We start from the raw sequence: 19,606 nt of genomic DNA, 5'->3' as shown, positions 1-19,606 counted from the left end.
ACTCGGCCTCTGGTCACAGACAGATCTCCGTCTTCATATCAGCATCAAGGAGCTCAGGGCAGTGCACCTAGCATGTTGGTCATTCTGCCTGTATCTAGCAGATCGACGTGTATCGGTCATGAAGGACAATATGACCGCGATGTTCTGTATCAACGAACAGGGGAATGCATGCTCCTCTTCCCTGTGCCAGGAAGCCCTCAGGTTATGGGACTTTTGTATAGAGCACCTAGTCAATCTGCAGGCATCGTACCTTCCAGGGTTCCAGAACGAGCTGGTGGACTGCCTCAGCAGGACTTTTCACAGCCATGAGTGGTCCCTTCGCCCAGACATCGCATCTTCGCTCTTCCAGACATGGGGTTGTCCCCGATTGATCTCTTTGCCATGCGACGTAACAGGAAGTATCAGCAGTTCTGCTCCTTCCAGAATCATAGTCTGGGATCCACAGAGGATGCGTTCCTCCTCCATTGGGGGAGGGCCGGCTTCTGTACACCTTCCCACCCGTATCGCTCATCCACAAGGTCCTGCTCAAGATCCAGAGAGACCAGGCTCAGGTCATTCTCATAGCACCAGCCTAGCCCCACCAGCATTGGTACATGTCTCCTAGACATGTCAGGGGGAGCCCTGATTACCTTGCCGCTCTTCCCGGACCTTCTCACACAGGAACACGGGCGGCTCCAGCACACGAACCTCCAGTCATTGCATCTCATAGCATGGAGCAGGGGTCTGCAGCCTTTCAGAAGTGGTGTGCTGAGTCTTCATTTATTCACTCTAATTTAAGGTTTTGTGTGCCAGTAATACATTCAACGTTTTTAGAAGGTCTCTTTCTATAAGTCTTTCTCTAAGGTGCCACAAGTACTTCTGTTGTTTTTGCGGATACAGACTAACGTGGCTGCTACTCTGAAACCTTTATGTAAGTCTATAATATATAACTAAACTGTTGTATGTAATGCAAATAAGGTTTTTAAAATGTTTAAGAAGCTTCATTTAAAATTCAATTAAAATGCAGAGCCCCCTGGACAGGTGGCCAGGACCCGGACAGTGTGAGTAGCACTGAAAATCAGCTCGCGTGCCGCTGTTAGTATGTGTGCCGTTGGTTGCCTACCCCTTGCATGGAGGCTCCATGGCTGAATCTGTTTGAGCTCTCCTGTTCAGAACAAGTCAGACAGGTTCTCTTGGGCAGTAGGAAACCCTCCACTAGGGCCACATACCTGGCCAAGTGGAAGAGATTTTTCAATCTGGTCAGCTCAGCGCGACTTTCCCCCAGCGCTAGCCTCAGTGCCCCAAATCTTGGATTACTTTTTCCACCTAAAGCAGGAAGGTCTCTCCTTGTCTTCTATAAGAGTACACCTGGCTGCCATCTCGACTTTCCATCAGTCGCTTGCTGAAGGGCCTTGACAGGCTGTGCCCACACCTCTGCCAACTGATTCCTGTTTGGGACCTTAACTTGGTCCTCTCCAGGCTCATGGGGCACCCCTTTGAGCCTCTAGCAACATGTTCCCTGCTCTACCTTTCCTATAAGGTTGCGTTCCTGGTGGCAATAACTTCAGCCCTGAGCGTGTCTGAGCTTAGGGCTCTAACGTCCTTGCCACCCTACATCATGTTTTTTTTAAGGACAAGGTTCAGCCCAGGCCCCATCCGGCCTTCCTCCCGAAGGTGATATTGCAGTTCCACATTGACCAGGACATTTTCCTCCCAGTTTTCTACCCCAAGCCTCATGTGAGTAGCGGGAGCAGAGGCTACACTCTTGATGTCTGCAGCACGCTGGCCTTTTACATCGAGAGGACGAAACCATTCAGGAAGTCGGTACAGCTCTTTGTCACAGTAGCGGACAGGATGAAGGACCAGCCTGTTTTGAGACAGTGCATTTCATCATGGATTGTGGCCTGCATTACCGAGTGCTATGATCTAGCAGGAATCACAGCGCCCCCGATAACGGCACATTCTACAAGGGTGCAAGCTTCCTCAGCAGCTTTCCTGGCTCAAGTCTCCACTCAGGAAATCTGCAGGGCGGCGACATAGTCATCAGTACACACTTTCGCTGCGCACTATGCAGTTACTAGGCAGGCCAGAGATGATGCGGCCTTTGGTAGAGCAGTACTCCAGTTAGTGGACAGCTCCGACCCCACCTCTTAATTTTGCTTGGGAGTCACCTAATTAGAATCGACATGAACAAGCCCTCGAAGAAAAAATGGTTACTTACCTTCTCGTAACTGTTCTTCAAGATGTGGTGTTCATGTCCATTCCAGTATCCATCCTCCTACCCCTCTGTCAGAGTAGCCGTCAAGAAGGAACTGAAGGGGTGGCTGGTCACAGGGCTATATATTAGGCATCATGAAGGCGTGACTCCAGGGAGCGCCCAGGCTTACCCGACAGATGCTGCTAAGGGAAAAATCTTCCAGCCATCGTGCATGTGCATGTGTACACACCTGATTGGAATGGACATGAATAACACATCTCGAAAAACAACGGTTATGAGATGGTGAGTAACCGTTTTTCCTCCCCCAACCAGTTTGTCATATTTTTAAAATACGTGCATATATGAGTTTCTAACTTGCTCTAAAGGAACAGGTGATTGAGCCACTAGGATCACTTAAGTTCCAGGGCAGGAGTACACTCTACTCCTGAAGGAATACTGCGTCAAAAAATTTAAAATTCTGCATATTTTATTTGTCAAAATAACACAATATAATCACACCATTTTCAATTATTTGCTGACAAGTATTTTGAAATAAATTACCAAAACAATTGAAAACGGTGTAATTATATTGTGTTACGGTGTTATTTTACAAATAAAATTTGCAGAATTTTTAATTTTTTGGCACAGAATTTCCTCAAGAGTACCAGGATTCTGTATGGCGCAGTCTGGATGTAGGGTTGTGGGTAGGGAGGAATCTGGATGCATAGGGGCTCATTGGGGGTGTTCTGGGTGCAGGGGGAATTGGATCTAAAGGGGAGTCCAAAAGAAGGTGATTAGGGCTCAGTGAGGAGGTGGGGGGCAAGGTGCAGTTGATTGGGGCTCAGTGGGGTGGGGGCTCCCAATGCAGGGGATAAAGCTTGAGGGGAGTTTGAGGGGGGCTTGATGGAGGGGTTCTAGATGCAAGGGACTTCCAGTGTGGTGGGGTTGGGGTGGGGAGGTTCTGGGTGCGGGGGTTGGGTGGACAGATGCATGGGGGTTGGGCGGACAGGGGGAGCAGCTCTATGTACAGTGACCCACTGCCCCCATAGCTGAGAAGTGATGGGTCCAGGAAGTGGGGGGAAGGATCATTGTATGGCAGCCGCTCTCCCTGTCCACCCAAACACTATGCATCTACTCTCACCCCTCCGACATTTCTGGGGGTTGATCTGACCCAGCCCCGGCTGCTCCATGCAGGGGAGGGGGAACTCCATTGTCGTTGTCATCCTCTTCCACCCCCGGAACTACCATCCTGGGAGCTGGGGCATCCCCAGACTTCCTGTTCCCCCCACAGGGAAGGGTGAATGAGCACTGGTACAGCTTTTCTTTGCTTCCCCACAAAAAACATTTTTCTGCGGGATAGCAAAGAGACTCTATGGGGAGACATGTTTCTGCATGCGTGCAGTGGTGCAGAAACCGTCCAGAAGTAAAACACGTAACTCCCTTGCTGTAGTAGATAACTTGGAGCTTTCACTTTGAGCATAGTTCTAGGAGTGGTTATCTATTAACTTATCAGAGAATGGTAATTGTGGATAGGAAAATTTCTATTCTCTACAGTTATCTGTTAACCACAAACGCAAAAAATAAACTAGCCACCAGGTCAGATCCTAATGCTTCTGTAATCAGTTCTCAGCCATTTTATCCCTCTCACAAATGACTTGATGCACTATTGCAGGCTCAACGGTCATATTTGTAAAACTTGATCTATTTAAACCAGTACTAAACATAGGAATATGTAGTAATGAGAATTTGATTTGAAAATATTCAGAGGCTCTAATGCAGGACAAAAGGGAACAATGCCCCTATATAATTAAAAAATCTTTGAACTGTGACAATTTATAGTGAATACCAGAATTCAGATCAGCTAACTGTTTTGCTTTACATTTTTCCACATTTCTAAAAATTATCTATTTCAGAGCAATTCATGATGTTAAAGCCACAGACATGGGATTGAGCAAAGTGAGATTCAAGGCAGAAGTAGACTTTGATGGACGGGTTGTGACTCGTTCTTACCTGGAAAAGCAAGACATTGAACAGCTGCTACAAGTATGTTTAATAAAGCAATATTGTTACTTCCAGCATTTTTTTCTTTCCCATTATCAAACATATTAAAAGAAAAATTTGCAAATAGATAGGGTATTTGTTTTGCATTTATATAGCTCTTCATCCTGCAGGATCCCAGATGGCCTTACATATTTAACACACTGATACAAAGTATACACAGAGATCGTACCATCAGCCTCCACCTCTGGGCTCAAATAGCAGTAATGTATAGCAACACTACAAAACCTTCGTAGTACAGGAAGTGTATTTAAAAAAAAAAAAAATCTTATTCAGGTCAAATTACAAGGCTAATTTTAAATAATCAGGATATTGCCCAACATTCACAAGTTGTTGTTCTGTCTAGATTTTCCTGTATGATTCCCAGTTCTTTACTCTGAAATGCTTTTTCCAAGAACTACCCTGATTCAGTGGAAGACCAGGGAGATGGAGTGAGGCCAAGCCCACCTGTGACAATACCAACATCACTTCTGCAACACCCTGGGATTTTCCTCTGGAAATCTCTCATTCAAAAACCGATCTTTGTAGGTCTTGCAAACTAAGCAGGTGCAGATCAGAACCAGAGGTGGCATGCTTCCAAGTCTGGTTTATGATTGTATAGCACATTATTTCTCTCCTTCCACTTGATTTTTAGAGACTAAATACATTTTTATTGCTATTGCAGGAAATATTTAACTTAAACTAGTCTTCTTGCTTTGTATCCAGGGGGTACTGTTGATCTTATGCTGTGGTATGTCTATATTAGTGATGCAATATTTGTGTCTTAAATATACTGCAACCTTATTGCCTATGGCTGTGATATTACAAGTTAAGAAGCATCTAGCCAGCTCTGTCCTTAGATATGAGACAGCCAAGAAAATCTCATGTTAGTACTGGGATACCATCTATAGTTCTCAAGCATCTGTTAGCTTGGGTTTTATTATTTGGTGAAAAATTCCTCTCTTTATAGAAGAAGTCTGCCTAGTACTTCTACTGAGAGCGTTGCATCCTGTTTTCCGTAACCTTTTTCCTTCTATTTGATACACTGTTGGCTTCTCCTAGCGTCAGTTCACAGCTGTTTTACTTGGCTCTTTCTGGGGGCCAAGGATGAGTATTTCCTGCAGGTTGCAAGGGGAATCTTTAGATATTACTACATTTACTTTGCCACCTGCAATGCGATACATTATACAGCTACCACTAAAGTTCCACATTTTTAAATCAGCAGGTCTGGATAACTTGCATCCAAGAGTTTTAAAAGTGCTGGCTAAGGCGCTTGCTGGGACCATTAATATGAATTTTCAATAAGTCTTGGAACACCGTGGAAGTTCCAGTGGACTAGAAGAAATGTGCCAATATTTAAAAGGGGTAAATGGGACAACCAGGCTAATTATAGGCCTGTCAATCTGACATTGATCCCAACAAAATAATGGAACAGCTGATATGGGACTTAAGAATGGAAGGAGGCTAATATAATTAATGTCAATCAATATGAGTTTACGGAAAACAGATCTGGTCAAACTAACTTGTTACTTCTTTGAGTAAGATTACAAGTTTGGTTGATAAAGATAAAAGTGTTTGATATAATTTATTTAGACTTCTGTTAGCAGTTGACTTGGCATTTTAATTAAAAAACATGAACAATAAAAAATTAATATGGTACATATTAAAAGTATTAAAAACTGTCGGATAGGTCTCAATGTAATTGTAAATGGGGAACTATCTTCAAGTGGGTATGTTTCTAGTGGACTACTTCAGGGATTGGTTCTTGGCCCTGTGCTGTTTTAACATTTTTATCAATGACATGGCAGAAAATAAAATCATCACTGCTAAAGTCTGCAGATGGCACTTAGGTTGAGGGATTGGTAAATAACAAAGAGGATGGTCACTAATACAGAATGATCTGGATTGCTTGATAAGCTGTGTGCAAGCAAATAAATACACCCAAATATGAGCTTAGGAACAATCTAGGTCATACTTACAGGATGGGAGACACTAGTCTGGGAAGCAGAGACTGAAAAAGACTTGGTCATGGTGGATAATCAGCTGAATTTGAGCTCCCAGTGGAATGCTGTGGCCATAAGGGCTAATGCAAGGGTGGACAAACTATGGGCCACGGGTCACATTCAGCCCACCAACCAATTTTAATCTGGCCCTCGAGTTCCAGCTGGGGAGCGGGGTTGGCGGCTGCTCTGCACATACGTGCTGTGGCTCCCTGCAACTCCCGGAAGTAGCGGCATGTCATTCTTCCAGCTCCTATGTTTAGAGGCAGCCAGGGTGCTCTGTGTGTCACCCCTGTACCAAGTGCCACCCCTGCAGCTCCCATTGGCCAGGAACTGTGGCCAATAGGAGCTGCAGGGGTGCCGCCTGCACATGGGACAGCATGACAAGTTGACTGCCCATGCCTCCGCGTGGCAGCTGGAGGGGGGACATGACGCTCCTTTTGGGAGCTGCACCTCCTGCACTCCAACCCCTTGCCCCATCCCTGATCCCCCTCTTGCCCTCCAAACCCCTTGGTCCCAGCCTGGAGCACCCTTCTGCACCCCAAACCTCTCATTCCCAGCCCCATCCCAGAGCCTGCACCCCCAGCTGAAGACCTCAGACTCTCTTCCCCACCCCCTGTGACCTGCCCCAGCCTGGAGCCCCCTCCCACACCCTGAACTCATTTCTGGCCCCAACCCCCTGCCCCAGCCCTGATCCTGCCCCTGCCTTCTAAACCCCTTGGTCCCAGCCTGGACTATCCTCCTGCACCCCAAATCCCTCATCCCCAGCCCTACCCCAGAGCCCCCACCCCAACCCTATGCCCCAGCCTGAAGCCTCCTGCACCCTGAATGCCTCATTCTTGGCCCCACCCCAGAGCCCGAACCCCCTCCAACACCCCAACCCCAATTTTGCGAGCATTCATGGCTCACCATACACTGTCCATACCGAGATGTGACCCTTGGGCCAAAAAGTTTTCCCACCCCTGGGCTAATGCAATCCTTGGATATATAAACAGGGGAATATACAATAAGAGTAAGGAGGTTATATTACTGCTGTATTTGGCAGTGTTGAAATGTGTGGGAAGTTTTGGTGTGCATAATGCAAGAAGGGATGTTAATAAATTGAAGAGGGTTCAGAGAAGAGTCACAAGAATGATTAAAGGATTAGAAAACCTGGCTTCTATGTTCAAGCTCCTAGAGTAGTCTGTCTATTTTAGCTTAACAGAGAAATGGCTAAGGGGTGTCTTGATCACAGGTTATAAATACTATGTGAAGAATGAGCTCTTCAGTCTAGCAGACAAGAGTATCACACGATCCAGTGGCTGGAAGTTGAAGGAGTAGATAAATTCAGACTGGAAATAAGGTGTAAATTTTTAACAGTGACAGTAAACAACCATTTGAACAATTTACGAAGGGTTGTGGTGGATTCTCTGTCAGTGTCCATTTTAAAATCAAGAATGGATGTTTTGCTAAAAGACATGCTGTAATTCAAACAGGGAAGATGTTGGGTAAGTTCTGTAGCCCGTGTTATGCAAAAGGTCAGACTGTATGGTCACGGGGGTCCGTTCTGGCCTTATGTTTTTGAGAGAGAATCAGAAGAGAGAACAAGAAGAGAGAAGCTGCGTTGTCTTGTTAGGAGAAAACTGAGACGTTTACCAACTTTTTGAAGAGATGACTTTTTGGAAAGACAAAGTACAGTTCTTTAAACCTAGTTTGTGAATAAAGGAAAAAGTGAAAATGTGTATTTACATATTGCAGGTTTATTGCCAGCCCATCTTCCTCCCCATCTGTTTTACATTCTTTGTGTCTTTCCTGCTCACTGCCCTGAAAAGTCAGGAATAATAAAGAAGCCCAGCCTTTTCCAGTTCCTTGGCAAAGGGTTGCCCATTAGAAAACATGAAAATGTTTAAAAATTGATGGTTGCTTGTTTTTCTTTTTTTGTTTTGTTTTTTTACCTTTCCCTCCAACCTTTCAAATTTCTTTTCTTGCCAGGAAATTCAGCAGGTGAAAACTCTTGAGGAATTGGAAGCCTTCATGCTTAAACATGGAGAGAACGTCATTGACACACTGGGAGCTGAAGTAGACCGGCTTGAAAAGGAGCTAAAGGTAATATTCACTTGGTAAAAATAATCAGTCAATGAATGCTCTTATTTTGCTAATATTTAGGGCTTTGTTTTACCTTTAAGAAAAGCAGTGACAAACTTCAGTTAAGTTTCATTGAACAATTCTGACCCTGAAAACAAGTATTTGTCTTGCCCTGGGTCTGCTTGACATGTGTGGCTTGTATGGTGGTTTGTTTTGTCTCTGTCCAAGTCACTTGCCTTTCTAAGATCATTACTACTTATTGATTACAGTTCCCATGGAATATTGCCTGATTGTGTTCTCTGAAAAATGGCACAGTTGTCTCAAAATGTCAAGTCATTTATAGGCCCTTGAACTCTACATCAGCTGTAATGAGAAGCAGCTTTTAAATGGTTTTTAACCATGTTCTTAATGTTATGTCAAAAGTGATGTCATTGCAGATGAAGAGAGCTCCAATGACTTTTTTTTTTCTTTTTTTTTTTTTTTTTGGTTTTGCTCTTGGCAAAACAATATCTCTCATTGCAACTACTGCTCTGCCATGTGAAATAACTTTAATAGACACACAAACAAGCATCCATCCTTTTTTCAGTTTAGGATTTAGAGATCTTTCAATTGTAACAGCAAAGGTGTGTCATCCTTGTTACGTTGTGGCTACTAAAACCTTACCTGAGAAGTTATGGTAGGTAGGTGTGGCATGCTTTAATTTTCATTTAGTTTGTGGTTTGTCCTTTATACCAAACCATAACTTTTTAAATGGATAGATTCATCATAAGGGCCTTTAAGGTAAATATTTTCCCAGCTATAAGACTTTTTGCCTTTTTGATTTCAATTTCTAGAATGGTGTTCTTGGGCTGGACAGAGATCTAGTCAGACAGTTGTGTTATGACTCTGGTTTTGTATTGATAGTTTATGTGCTGATGTGTGATCACCTAGTTTTAGCAGATGCTGGGAATTCCTGAAAGTGTAAGTGGATTGGAGAGGTCTGGGAAGCAGCAGATGTTCAACATTTGGTACTGTCTTTGGAGTCTGGTTTTCTTGCTTTACATTCTGTTACATCCCACAATCTGGGAAAATCTGTTCTTCCAAGCACTAGCAGTTGTCTGTTTCTCCTAGGATGAAAAGGTGGACAGGTCTCATGCCCTTTGTGGCTGAGCAGTAGAAGGAATTGTATGTACAAATAAATCATATTAGTCTGCATGAAATAAATGGGGAAACTGTTTATATTACAAATGTATGAAAAGCCCCAAAGGGAACTTCTAATACAGAACATATCCATTCTGTAAGGTGTGATTTTTTTTTAAATGTTTTTTCCTTTCTGCTGAAGAATTATTTCCCTACTTTTGGAGTAGTTAAGCATTTCCTTTGTCTGAAGATATGAGGCATTTGGGCAGACAGATATTTCCACAGACATAAGTAAATTCCATGGTCTTTTCCAAGGGAGCACAGAGCCATGATCATAACCAAAGTGTGCCAGATAAATTTTGTGCCTTTGTGACTGCCTTTTGCCTTCATCAGAAGGTGCTGTTCAAGAGCATGTTCTAGTCTGTGTAGGATTTTTGAGAAACGTTCTAAGTAATTTTAGTTTTATCTCCCCAGAGTGGTGCTATTGAAAATCAAAATCAGTGTTATGACTGTAGTTGGGTTTGCTTGCCAGCCCTCAGTGATTTTTTTGAACAGCAGGCTCAGTTACGAATAATAATTTTCAAAACATTAATCCTATTTTCAGTGTATATAGGGATTTCAGTAATTGTGTTGCTATTGCAAAAGCTTTACCTAATTTAAAGTCACCTGTAGAAATGTTGGTGAAGCAAGTCACTTGAAGCAAACATCACCTGTTATGCAAACCACATAATATTTTCACAGTGTCTGAAGTTGTATATTTCTTTAATAGAAACTTGGTCAGTATATTAGGTCTTACAAGTCATTTTAATAGCATAGACAGCTCTTTTCATGTACTTTTGGCATTCAGGAAAGTGCTTCTTCTATGTAGAATGTAACTTCTTTTTTTTTTTAATTTGGACATTTTTACCTTTAACCAATTACCTTTTTTAAATCATGAGCTGCTTCATACTTTTGAAAGGATTAGGACTAATTTAGCTTATGAAGTTGTCACCATTCTAGTACACTCTGATAAACGTTCCTTGGTGGACAAATTCTTTAGACCTGCCTAAGGCATGGGTTAAATGTATTAGTTAGTCTTCATTTTAAAACAATTGCTATGTTACCACCAGCAGAGATTTGTTATCCTGTTGCCAACATAGTGGCAGGTCTTGTCATCAGCATCAGTGTGATACATTTGATTGTCTATGCTTATTCATAAAATTTTGGGTTTTTTTGTTTTGTTTCAGCAACGCAATCCTGATGTTCGACATGTAGATTTGGAAATATTGTAGATTTGACAGAGAAATCCGTGGAGTACTCTCTTTTGGAAAAAAGTCTGCACAGCGATGGAACAGCTATTGAAACGGCAGTCACTTCAATTCCGTACCTCATTTACTTCATGCTGTAGGCTTCCTGAACTGTTGTTACTGAATCAGTTTCCAGAACAGCTTTAGACTCGGAGTCAACAACTTTGTATAGAAGATCAGTTCAACAAAAGCTACTTAACATAATTTCTATATGAGACTGTTGGAGGTGAATTTATTTGGGAATTGGAACTTAAATCTTTTAGTTTCTATAAGGCAAACGTTAATGCCTGAAAATACACAGAAGATAGTTTTCCCATTTCAGTTTTTTGTCAACTTGCACATCAGTTTGCACTCATTTAACTACTTCCTTCTAGAAGCCATTGGAGGTATTTGCAAGATACAGATGTTTTAATGCTAGAAACAGGCTTTGTTTCATTTGTTCTACCTGTCAATCTTGAACCAGTTGTTATATTCTAGCTATATGGTATCTTTTTTTTCCCTCTGAGATCAGTCCCTCGAAAAAACCCAGTCCTTTTCTCGAGTGTCATGATTTGGAAAATTGCTTCTGCCAGGGTTGCAATTATTGATGTAACCTCAGAGGGTCAGATCAGTCTCTTGGATGCAGTTGGCTTTGGACTTGGCCTAGAGTACGTTGAGTTACTGCGCAGGATGTAGAAACCTCAACAAACAAATTTGGCCTATGCCTTGTGTTTAGGTTTTTTTTCTCTTCAGATTTTTACCCACCCATACGCCTTTTTGTTGCTTTAACTTGCTAACGTTGGAGGATATAACATGGGGAACGATTTATTTAGTAGTTTTCTGTTTTTCTTTTGGCTTTTTATATTTTTAAGAAGCAACATTCTGTGAATGATCTTTGCTAGCAAAAGCAAGAGGTGTGTAGAAGTTTTAACACATTCTAGAAATATTTATAATTAGATGTGAAGATGATACTAATTTATTTACACAGGCACTACTTGTATGAATCTGAATTGTAGATAGCTTTTTGGTTTTTTTCAGAAAAACCTCTTTGTGTGGGGGAAGTAAAACAATTGTGCTGAAATATGTGTCATGGCTGTCAGTAATCCCAAAACTGAGTGCATAGAGTTTACGTGTTTGAAATGCACAATTCTACTGTTTTACAAAATGAGTTTCTAGAATAAGGCTTTCTGCAATGGGTATCCAAGTCATAGCAGACTCTGTAAGAAATAATCTCTTAATAAAGGCTGAGTACAAATCATGCAAATCTAGTAATTGAAATATTAATGGAATAATTACCGATAAATCTTTCTCCAAGAAAAACCCTTTATGCACTTTAAAACGTTTCAGTAACATGAAAATTGCTCATGGGAGAGAGGTGGCAATAAGAGTATCCCGATGATTCTGCTGCTGAGTAGTCTAGTGACTGACATACGACAGAATTGTTGATTGGGAGCACAAGTCATCAAAATCAATTTGTTATGATTAAATCCTATGCATTGCAGCAAATAATGGTGGATACCAAAATGTCAGGAATTGATTGATTAAATGCTTTGTAGTAGTATTTTTTTAAAATGTAAAATGTCATTTGCCAGTGAATTATGAGAATTTAAAATAGCATGCCTTTTGACAATCACAAAACACTGCATGCTGTGCATTTTAAATAAAATGACATTCCAAAGTTTAGTTTTTAGAGATGAGGCTTTATGTACTGTAATGTGTGTAGTGGATGACTTTGTTACGTAATTGGGACTGAAGGGTCTGTTAGTACCCTTGCCTATAATTCCTATTCTTCCTCTTCTCATCAGTAATTTGTTTATAACCTATTAGTGCTTAATCTAAGGGAAGACTTGATTTTTATCTGGCTGTCTCCCACTGTAGTACTAATTAGATTTGTAGTATGCCCTTAAGACTGATAATTAGAAATGTGTTTAATAAAAAGTGATATTTTTAAAGTTAATTGCACATATTTGTAAAATGTTACAACTTTGTGGGTAGTTTCCTAAATATCTAATGAGGGACACTGGCACATTCTAAATGGTTTGCTTTTGATTCTTTTCTGCAAGTTTTCTTATCTCAGCATGCACTCTGTTGATGATGACATCATCCTGGAAGAGCACTGGAACTTGACTCTGATTAATGCAAATCCTATTTATCTTCTCTTCTCTGTGTCCTCCACTCTCTCCCATAAAGCACTAAAAGTACTGTTACTGAAGAAAGCAAAAATTGTAAAAAACCTGGAAGGGAGGGGCAAGAATCTGAACATTGCCTCTGGCCATTACCGGTGTATGTGATATCACAAGTGACATGTATGCTGGATCATCATAAATAGGAGTCAGTAATCTATAAGGGGAATTTGTATATTGTGTTCCTGAAACATCCCCTAAGGTTAGTAAATATTAGATATGTACTGAAATGCTCCCTTATCTAGTTTATAGAGAAACTTAAGGACCTCATCTTCAGGTGCATACTCCTCTGAAAAATGTTTGTGTAAAAAATGGTACTTTCTCAATCATAGCTGCTCCCTGCTTATATTCTGATTCATATCTGCCTACTTCAATGACAAAAATAAGATTGTATTGCTTTTTATTGTCTTTGCAGTACTATGAAAAAGTGCGCTGGATTCTGTTGCTTCTGTCTTCAACAAGATTGACTAAATTCCAGTTGTTTACATTGTTGCAATCCCTTTGGAGGCTGTAGGTTTGCACAGGCCTCACTAAGAACCTAATTTTATTTGCAAAGCCACTTTCATTGGTGGCGATGCATGAGGAAAGACCCCAGTTTGGTTCTGAGAGCCCAGCATGGGTTTTCATGGCTTGCATTCAGTTAAAACGTCTTCTACATTGAGCACGAATGATAACAGAAATTGGCCTAATAAACTTGGTACCCCATTTTTAGTCACTTTGAGAAGGGAATCACACTTTAAAGTGGCAGCAATTAAAATATATGTGCAGATTGCTGTTAATATTTTTTTTAGTGAAAACTGTTACTCAGATTTAAGCTACAGTATTTTCATGATCTAAGGAGTGGGTTGAACTGGGTCCAGGATTTGGTTTAGCCTCATTACAGTACTCTGGATGGAAGATTTTTGAGATAGTCAGTCAGTTTCTGTGATAGGATATTTTGGATTACAGTAAACTTGCAAAGTACCAAGGAACTGGATGTTTTCTTTGTGAACTATAGATGTGACACCTTAACATGTCCCTTAATATTACCTCTGATTTGAAAGAGTGGTAAAATCAATGGAGCAAGGAATCTGCTAAAATTAAAACATTTGTTCTAGGATTTTCTTCAATAATTTTTCCTCTGTATCTCAAAGCCATGGAATATATTTATTTTTAGAGATTCTGTTGCCCTTACAACCTTTATTTTGCAAAACAGGATTCAGACAACTCTATCCATTTATTTTGTGGGAAATACATTCTCATTAGTTGCATGATATTTCATAATTCAATCTTCTTAACATTAAGGTAATGCTGATTGACAGAAAAGATATATTTTGAGGGAAGAGTCTAACCACTGAGGCTCACAGTTTTACGGTCTCATTAGATTCCTCTTTTTTTCTTGGACTTCTATGTAGACTTCCTGAATACTTTGTCTTCTGATGCTGGACATGAGATTGTATCCTTTCCCCTTCAGATGGGACCTTCACTGTGATTATCTGTAGTTGTAATCTCAAGGCTAGGGACTAGTCCAACAAATCTCTACTTGGGGCTAATCTTGAAGGCTATCCAGAAACTTCAACTGGTGCAGTATATGTGCTGCGCCTGACAGTTGAGTGAGGCAGACTGGCCGGAGTATATTATACTTATGCGCTGAACTTCAGATTGACTCCCAGTTCACAGTGGAATTTAGTTCAAGATGCTGGTCACTGTCTATTAAGCCCTAAATGGTGTAAGCCTCAGTTGTCTGATACTGTTCCACCTGGGCTCAATGTAAGCTCTTCAGCTTTTTCTATCGCAAGGGTTAAGGTCACAGGACCCTGACGTTCTCAGTGGTTGTCCACCTCTTTAATACTCACGCATGCTGGAAAAGTATGTGGACTGCATTCACATTTGGAATGTGACTTAGATTAGTTTTCTGCTAACTGAAGGTCTGGGATCTCCTGGCATTTCATCTTACTAGCAAGTTTGGTTCTGTTTTTTGTGAGAGAATATGATAAATCTAACCTTTTGGAAGTGTGGCAAGACATGCTGTGATGGGTGCACCAAATCCACATAAGTCCCAAAAATAGAGGATGATATTATCTTTGTATATGGCAGAAAGTTTGTCATTTATTTGAAATCTCATTTAAATTATCCTGTTCATTCATAATTTGGATTGAGGCAACTTTACAACAAATGGATGCATGGAAATTTATTGGGATGACTTTACAGCAAAAATCTTTCTTGTGATATTATACTTATGGGCAGTCAGGCTAGCAGAATGAGAATGATAATACTGGCGAGAGTACTGATACCTGTGGTAAAGCTAAAATGGCTTATAATTGCCCAAGTTTATATGCTGAGGTGGTTTAAATGAAAATATCATTCTGTACCTTTTCTGTTTACTATGTTTTTGTGTTTTCTGTTTGGTTCTTTCTGGTATCGAAAACAAGGTGATTGGAATGATAATTCATGTAATTGGGCATGCTGGGCATACTGAAAGATTTTCCAGAAAGGGAGGAATGCGCATCATCTTTTAATGGTTATTTTCCCACTGTTTAGTGAGCAAATAGATATTTAATAGTTGGCTGTTTCACATACTAAAATAGATGGAAACGATATCAGTTACTAGGCTTAGAACAGGGTCTCAACTCAAATGATCATGAGGGCAATGGGGTAGTTCATTGGCGAGGCTGCATCTGAACCAACTCCTCCTTCAATGAGGCCCTGCTCTTCCCCCCTTCCCTGCTCATTCCATCCATCCTCCCGAGGGTGCATGAGGGGTGTGGGTGGGGGCTTGGCAGGCAGTGAGTACAGCAGGGGTTGGGTGCAGCAGGGGTCAGGGTGCGAAGGGTGTGGGATGCAGGCAGGGGATTCAGGGGTAGGGTCAGGCGGGCTTCAGGCTCTAGGTGTGGCAGCAGTGCACTGGGGCAGGGGAGGCTGTGGGGCCAGGGTGTGCTGCTTGCTTGTGCTCCAGGTACCTCCCAAAGTCCATTGGCCGCGATTCTCATTCCGGCAATGTGTTGCGGGGGTGGTCTGGAGCCAGGCAACATGGAGAGCCTCTGCTCCCCGAACCTCGAACTCCGACTGGCCACAGGGACGTGATGCAGCCGCTTCAGGAAGCGGTGGCGGGGCTCGAGGGGGGCATTGCAGTGTAGTTTTGCCCACCCTGGCCTGAAGGTGGGCGGGGGCGCGTTGGTGGGCTGCAGGAAATAGCTGCTGCAGGCGCATGTGGCACGCAGGCTTGTGTTTGGAGACCCTGGGTGGAGAAAGAGAGGAGGATGATTGCAAGCAGAATATCTTGTTTTCAGAAAACATGCTGTTGAGGAGTGTGCTCGCGTTGATAGTTTATTGGACTGTAGGAATAAGTAAGACTGTTTGAAGAAAAGGAATGGAGAACTTATCAAGATAAGCAGTATGTGTAAAAATATGAACAAAAATGAATGTGTGGAATTGAGAAGTGGAAAAATGAACATCAATTGATTTAATAGAGATGAGAAGAAATAAGGTATAGTTTGAATGGAAAATGAGCAATTATCTGACAAGATACAGAATGAATAAGTTAATCCTGGATCCTAAGCGAAAGAGAGACTGTTCTGAAACATTTTATTTCTTTAAAATAATGATTGGTGAACAGATGCTTTTTTCAGTTTCACTGGAAGATTTATAGGGTGAACTGTCTTAGATGACATCTGTGATGACCATTTTGTTCTTGACTGAGGTGACAAATAAAGGTCACAGTTTTATTTAATAAGTTTGAGGTAAGTAGTATAAGACAAGAAATTATTGAGTGGTGTCTCATACATGCTTATTATTTATTCAGTGAGGGAAGGAATTTTGGGTCTACTGTACGTATATGGAGTAATTGTGTGTAATCCTTTCTCAAAGCTGTTGGCAAGTGTTTAAGATGTAAGGACAGTGAGTGTAGGAAGGAATATTAGTGTTGGCATGCACTGAAGAAACTTATTTTTTTATTTTCAACAGATCGATTCAGAGCAACTCAACTATGAGCATAAACATTGAATAAAAATGATATTATGTGATTTGGCACTATCATCATGTAATCCAGTCCAATAAAGGAATTGGATGAACTGAATGAAGTTTTTAAAAAGGACACTTACAGCAACAAATTGAGCACCATCTGTGACGATTAAAGCGTTATCTCCATTAGCAATAATATGTTCCAAAGATCACTGCATATATTGTGAAACACAAATATTTAATTAGAATAATGGAAGAAATTCCAATCCTTATTTTCAGGTTGTCTAACTTCTGTGGACAAAGTGAAGTGCCAGTTACATAACTTTTTGCAAATCCCTTTAAGCCATTAATTGTACTAAGATGTGGCTATATTACCACAGGTCGGCGGAGGATCGATCCAGTGGGATCGATTATCGTGTCTAGTCTAGATGTGATAACGACCTCCCCCCCTCCCCCCCCCCCCAGCCCTCTCCCGTCGATTTCTGTACTCCAGCACCACGAGAGGCACAAGCAGAATTGACGGGGGAGCAGCAGCAGTCGACTCACCGTGGTGATGATATCACGGTAAGTTGATCTAAGTACGTCGACTTCAGCTACTTTATTTACGTAGCTGAAGGTGTGTAACTTAGCTCGATCCTCCCCCCTAGTGTAGATCAGGGCTAAGTGTCATGTTCGGATTTGACAATTATTTTAATAACATGAGGGAAAAACCTAGGTGAGGGGGAGAAATCTTGTTTGTAGCAAGTACAGCAGCAGTTTTCCAGACTACACTCTGTGCACTTTTGAGGGCCGTTCCTCTAACACTGCTCAAAACCACCAAGAACCATTCAAGTGGAGGCTCTTATTCCCTGTTTAAATTTTTGTACTGATAAAGCATATGGACAAAATTCTGTATTTCTAGTATTTGTTAACAAATTGTTATGAGGCAGTAGTTAGTCTACTTGATTAAAATAGTGAGACGTAGTTCTATTCTCTCATCTGACCTAAGACAAAGTTGATTTTCTAATCCAAATTTAAAGTGGATTTATTAAAGAAAGATATGTTTTAGGATAAAAGCAACTGTTTCAAATCTTAGAGCAGAAGAAAACATGTTTCCTAGTGTGGTAGAAAATAAATGTGGTGACTATAGTTTGAAAGGAGATTATGCCAAAATTTGGTTTGAAGTGGAAATGTGCTATATTAAATATGAAAATACATTTCTGTTTAATCATTGCCAACACTGCAACAAATCTGAAAGCCAGCACTTTGGACCTCTTCACTTATGTGTCTGGAAGAGATTTTGCTGTTGAGAACCTCAAAATTGGTATCTTATGTTTCTTCATGTAACCACATCAATCTTTCAAACAAAAGTATGTCCCCACTATTCTGAAGCTTTCTTGTGATGCTTTTTATTTTGCTATATTTCAACTACTTTAAGTCTGGGAATCGTGGACTGAGAGGCATAGGCATCATTAATATTTATTTATCTTTGTGTATGTATTTTATTTTGTATCCTTAACATTGGCTCATATTGTATCTTGTAAAAATCTCTGGAAACTGTAATTATTCTTCAGTAAAAATGTTAAATAAATCGCAGACGACAAAGATAGTATGTTCTGCTTTAGTTTGAAGAGAGCAATTTGCATTTCTAAGATAAAACAGATGAAAACATTAGCTTCAGGCAGATACCAAGCTGGTTTGGACAGTTTTGCTGGACGTTCTGAGTACAGAGTAGCTTTTTGCATATTACAGTAATTTGGGGGTTCAGAATGTCTGAATGGTTGGACACAACCTCTTATAAAAATAACTGGAATCTTTAGGAACACCCACACTATCTATATTTAATATGTTATCATTTGAAAAATAGTTTTAAAAAGTGATCCGTGACCTCAGTCTCTCAATAATTTGGCAGCTTTTTGCTCATAGAAAGTAAATTCTTCGATTCTGACCACTCCTCAATCCTGGCCCTCTCCTTCCCCTAACACGATGAGGTGCTTCCCGCAAAGCGGAGCATTAAGACTCCCTGCATAGGCTAAATCCATGTTGGTTCCCTCCTTGACATGAACTCCCTGTGTGAATCATCTCTATATCCTAGTTTCGGATTTGAGGGTTAGGTCAAAAACAGCTAGTAGGGGAGAGAGGTTTCATTTGGGTATACAGGCAAGTGAATGGGGCATAGAAAGGAGCATAAACACTGCCAAATTAAGTGTAAAAATGTAATAAGAGAAGACAAAAAGGAGTTTGAAGAATGGCTAGCCAAAAACTCAAAAGGTAATATGTTTAAGTACATCAGAAGCAGGAAGCCTGCTAAACAACCGGTGGGGCCCCTTAATGATCGAGATACAAAATGAGCACTTAAAAACGATAAAGCCATTACGGAGAAACTAAATGGATTCTTTGCTTCAATCTTCACAGCTGAGGATATTAGGGAGATTCCCAAACCTGAGCCAGCTTTTGTAGGTGACAAATCTGAGGAACTGTCACAGATGGAAGTGTCACTAGAGGAGGCTTTGGAATTTATTGATAAACTTAAGTCACCGGATGGCATTCACCCAAGAGTTGTGAAAGGACTCAAATGTGAAGTTGTGGAACTATTAACTAGGGTTTGTAACCTGTCCTTTAAATCAGCCTCTGTACCCAATGACTGGAAGATAGCTAATGTAACGCCAATATTTAAAAAAGGCTCTAGAGATGATCCCAGCAATTACAGTCCGGTAAGTCTAACGTTGGTACCAGGCGAATTAGTCAAAATAGTAAAGAATAAAATTGTCAGACATGTAGAAGAACATAAATTGTTGGCCAAAAGTCAACACGGTTTCTGTAAAGGGAAATCATGTCTTACTA

At 41.0% G+C, this 19,606-nt stretch overlaps 1 protein-coding gene across 2 annotated transcripts in view; it reads left to right on the top strand.

Moving 5' to 3' along the window:
* The window catches only part of SLC30A9 (solute carrier family 30 member 9), a 66,665-nt gene extending 54,042 nt beyond the window's left edge, over window positions 1–12,623 (top strand). The window contains exons 16-18 of one of the 2 annotated variants that reach the window (XM_032764978.2): window positions 4,090–4,219; window positions 8,185–8,298; window positions 10,623–12,623. In XM_032764978.2, the coding sequence (XP_032620869.1) occupies window positions 4,090–4,219; window positions 8,185–8,298; window positions 10,623–10,667 (289 nt within the window). In that variant the 3' untranslated portion in view covers window positions 10,668–12,623. Of the gene's footprint in view, window positions 1–4,089; window positions 4,220–8,184; window positions 8,299–10,622 lie in introns of those variants that run through there. The other variant, XM_032764979.2, reaches the window with a different exon arrangement.
* The last annotated feature ends 6,983 nt before the right edge of the window (window positions 12,624–19,606 follow it).

This window comes from Chelonoidis abingdonii, chromosome 5 (genome assembly GCF_003597395.2).
Source record: "Chelonoidis abingdonii isolate Lonesome George chromosome 5, CheloAbing_2.0, whole genome shotgun sequence".
Taxonomy (NCBI): Eukaryota; Metazoa; Chordata; order Testudines; family Testudinidae; genus Chelonoidis; species Chelonoidis abingdonii.
The sequence above is the reverse complement of the archived record's forward strand: the minus strand, read 5'-3'. Positions and strand labels throughout refer to the sequence as shown.